The sequence below is a fragment of the Camelina sativa genome, chromosome 2 (assembly GCF_000633955.1).
Source record: "Camelina sativa cultivar DH55 chromosome 2, Cs, whole genome shotgun sequence".
In the NCBI taxonomy this organism is placed as follows: Eukaryota; Viridiplantae; Streptophyta; class Magnoliopsida; order Brassicales; family Brassicaceae; genus Camelina; species Camelina sativa.
Genome location: NC_025686.1, coordinates 11,259,249 through 11,263,249, shown reverse-complemented (window position 1 = coordinate 11,263,249; position 4,001 = coordinate 11,259,249). Strand labels below are relative to the sequence as shown.

Here is a 4,001-nt window from a genome sequence, read left to right as displayed (position 1 = left end):
ACTACTGATCAACGACAATACTATTCTTGAGTTATACAATCTATCGATTATTTTTATGTTTGTCTGATATTTTTTTTTGGCTTTTGTAACTTTGCAAAGACATGTAGAGGGAACAAATCCATTATACTAAATCAATTTGTGTAGCCACCTTCTTTTTAATTATCTTTTGATGACTAAAAGAACAAAAAAATGAAGCAAGACCATTTCAAATTAAAATACCATTTTCTTTTCACACATTATTAAATAAAACATTAGTAAGAAAAAAAATGCAGAAAATAAAAATGAAAAATATAAAATGAAGGGATCTCTCTGACTAAAGAAGTCTCAAACTCCCCGAACGACATAAGACATTACAAAACGGGTAAAACAAAGAAACCTATAAGTAGCAAACTGATATACGGGGTGTTCAAAACATGAATTGTAACAAGAAAGCAACAAGAGGTTGTTATTATGTGACTAACGCTTTTGGATGTTTTATGGGCCGAGACGATAAGGTCCATCGCCCATGTAATGACCATCCATGTATAGAGCTGCGTGGTGGGGGTGCTGCAGACCATCCATCACCATGAACTGCATGTCTTCAGATGGTTTCCAGTGACGCTTTCTTTGGTTTATGAACCAATTGTTGATTTGTTTCTGATCTAACCCTGTTGATTCCGCTAACGCCACCTTCTCTGATTCCTGCCAAGACAACTCAAACCACCGTTCATCACTTTTGTAGTAATCAATGTATAAAAAAGCAAGGCTAAAGATTATCAATAACCATTAAAAAATTAGATAACTGTACGATGACCTAAAGTTTTTTGTTTTGAACGATTCTATAAGTAACGACTAACTAAATGTTGTCTTGTTATATTTTATAATAACATGACATCATTTGTATTTATCAATATTAAACATGTTATTTTCTCTATCACTACAGTCGGTTAAATTAGTTTAATTTTTTTTAACTGATTAATTGTATTATCGTTTCAAAATAGGTAGATAAAATTTTCATCATAACTAATTTAAATTAGTTTATGTTATTAATTTTACAGTGAAAAAGTGATGTGTTAGAAATGCACAAGGGTCGTCACTAGTAATAGTGTCGTCATCATTCGGATTTAAAACCATGCATGTATCTTTTTCGGAACTACAAGGATATAAATACCATATTGGTCATATAATGTGCCTATTAGGCCGCCTAACCTAGCCGGTTAAGAGGGAACTCCTAATTTAAAGACTGGTTTTTTAAATTCTTAAATGTAGTAAATAATTAAAAAAATTTAAGGGCATAGAGAGATGAGAGAAAATTTATACGTACAGAAGGATACGGCCACTTGTAATGCAACTCCCACCACGTGAGAAGCTTCTGCCTTGCTTCTTTAGGAAGTTTACCTTTCTTTTTCTTCTTGGACAGTTCTTGTTTCAAACTACTCAAGTATCCACTGTACTTCTTCAGCAAATGGTTCTTGAGTTCCCTATCTTCCGCCCTCGGGTCTATTTCCGGTAATTCTGTTTCCCCTCCGCTGTTATTCTCTTGCTCCTCGTCTGATGATCCCATTCCCTCACTTTTCCCATCTGCTTCAACATATCATATTTTCATGAATTCGATGTTTTAGTCATTTAGAAACAATTTAGTCATCGATCTTTATGATTGGACTGCTTAAATTATGAAAATTATGAGAACTTATGATTTTGCATGATGAATTGGACAAGGATGTACTGTGCCTAAACAAATCTTCACGAGCAGCACTAAAAATTCTTGTGATAGTACTTTGGGCCGAGTGTAAGGAAATAAACCAAAAATAAGCCCCACCCCTCTTTGGATGGATTCCACAATGGGGAAAACAAGAACAAATATGGAGACCTATTTGTATCTTGCATACTTCCAACAATAATGCATCTCAATTATGTTAATTATTTTATAATCTTAATTATCACTAGAGAGTTTATCTATTAAGATTTAAAAAAAAAAAAAAAAACTCAATGTTACAACAGTTTACCATGAACCAAAGAAACAGGCCAGTTTTATGCAATCCATTATAAGCCCTACCTTGCCACTACACTTTGTTTTCTACAATCAATTGGTACATGTGCCTACATTTATACGCGTGTATGTATGTATATATATATATATAAATATGGGTAATTGATGACATGTACCAGGATTGTTGAGGATGTGAATGGGACCCTGACACAACATGCTAAGTTGAGATTCAATACGACGTATAAACTCCATTGCTTCTTGAATGGGCCGTGTTAGCTCCTCGCGATATTTAACCAACATGTCACAGTATGCTTCCTGTTCATACAAAAAGAAAAAAGAACATCAACATATATACACAATAAGAACCGACCCTCTTAAAATTCACTTTGGTTAGTAATTAACCATGAATTGATCCAATTCTGGGTCTTTAGACGAGGCAGACAAAGACGGTGTTGACCGCTGCTGCCTAGCTTCAAAGTCTTGCCGTGCCGCCGTAATTCTATCAACCACCTCAGGTGGGGCTCCAATCTGTATAGGCCATGACCCGTGAACATACAAAAATATATCATAGAGAAGTATATATTATATCATAATAATAAGAATAAAAAAAAAAGGAAAACAAACCTTTTGGCAGTCCAAGTAAGCTTGTAGGAGGGTAGAGTAGTGAGGATGAGCAATGATCTTGGCCTTCATGGCTTCCACATCGGTGACGTTATCGTTATTAGCTTCTTGGGTATTGTGTATGGCTCTCATCAACATGGAGTAGTGATTGATCCTTGAGGAGCTTGCTTCGGATTTAACAGATGGATTGTTGTTGTTGTTGTTGGGTTGATCATGATCGGATCGGAAGCAATTCTCGGTTGTTTGAGGGAGAAGAGAACTCATATGTGGGAACAACATGTGTTGGTGATGTTGCTGATGATTGTTAGTATTGTTGTAACCAGGACCATAATTGCTATTATTATTATTGTTATTGTTGTTGTTATCACTTGTGTTATCGTTTTTGTTGGAAGGGGAGATTGGAGAGTACAAGAAACTTACTCTATGAGGCGTGGAGCTGCTGTCATGCTGGTATTCTTCCATACCCAGATGAGTAAAAATTTTGAGATAGAGAGAGAATATAAAAATCAAAGAAAAAATAAAAATAAAAATAAAACCCTAGAAATATAAGAAAAAGGATGGGTGCAAGATGAAGGGGATGTATGTATTCTTGTTTTTGTTCTTATTTCAATCAAAGGTCTCTGTAAGACTATAATCACATCAAATCCAGATGACTAGACGACTCATCTATGAATAAAAAAGGCCTAATTCAAAATGAAAAAAAAAAATGAAAAAGAAAGAGAGAAAATATTGTGAGGTGAAGTTGCACCCAACAAAAACCAAATACATTGATATTTCTGAGGAAGAAAAAACGAACTAGGTATATAGAATTCGTCAAGGAAGTGACATGGAAGAGAAGAAAATTTAAAAAGGTGAGAGAGGAGAAGAGAGAGAGAGAGAGATATTAACAATAATGAAGAAGTTGGGTGGCTTGAGTGGATTGACAAGACGTCGTTTGCTTTGAGAGCAAAAAGAAATATTTGAAAATTAAAAATAAAGGTAAGGAGAGAAGGGACAAGAGATAAGGCAAAGGCTTCCTTCTTCTGTTTTCCTCTCATAGGCTATCTTATATATTAAATAAAAACTTAAGTATTTTTATGAAACTTAAAAATGTGGTTTGAATTTTAGAATTAAGATCTACCACTCACTCAGTCCGTGTTTAAGCAACTAGGTCTTCGCGGCTACTTCAGCTATCGCTTCTTTGCTAGGTTGAGTGACATATTTTGTACTCTTTTCTGGTAATTAAATGTTTTTTTTTTCTGGGGTTAAAAGAATAGTTCAAAACGAAGAAAATATGTATCATTCCTAGTTTCCTAACTTCTAATCTGATCTAAATATATCAATTTCTTTAAGATATTTTTTCATGTGTAAGATATTGGTAAACTATTATAGATGTTTATGGGATTTGTTCAAATGGATGAGAGAGTATGCT

General features: G+C 34.3%; 1 protein-coding gene across 3 annotated transcripts; it reads right to left on the bottom strand.

Moving 5' to 3' along the window:
* Positions 275–3,580, bottom strand: LOC104722176 (homeobox protein knotted-1-like 1). 3 transcript variants are annotated; one of them, XM_010440326.2, is made up of 6 exons: positions 3,011–3,580; positions 2,594–2,884; positions 2,372–2,497; positions 2,146–2,284; positions 1,304–1,563; positions 275–681 (listed from the first exon to the last, which is right to left on the bottom strand). In XM_010440326.2, the coding sequence occupies exons 1-6, from the start codon at positions 3,050–3,052 to the stop codon at positions 475–477; spliced, it is 1,065 nt and encodes a 354-aa protein (XP_010438628.1). In that variant the 5' UTR covers positions 3,053–3,580; the 3' UTR covers positions 275–474. The 3 variants fall into 3 exon arrangements, with proteins under 3 accessions (XP_010438628.1, XP_010438614.1, XP_010438621.1); XM_010440312.2 differs by having other exon boundaries at positions 2,594–3,580; XM_010440319.2 differs by having other exon boundaries at positions 1,304–1,560; positions 2,594–3,566.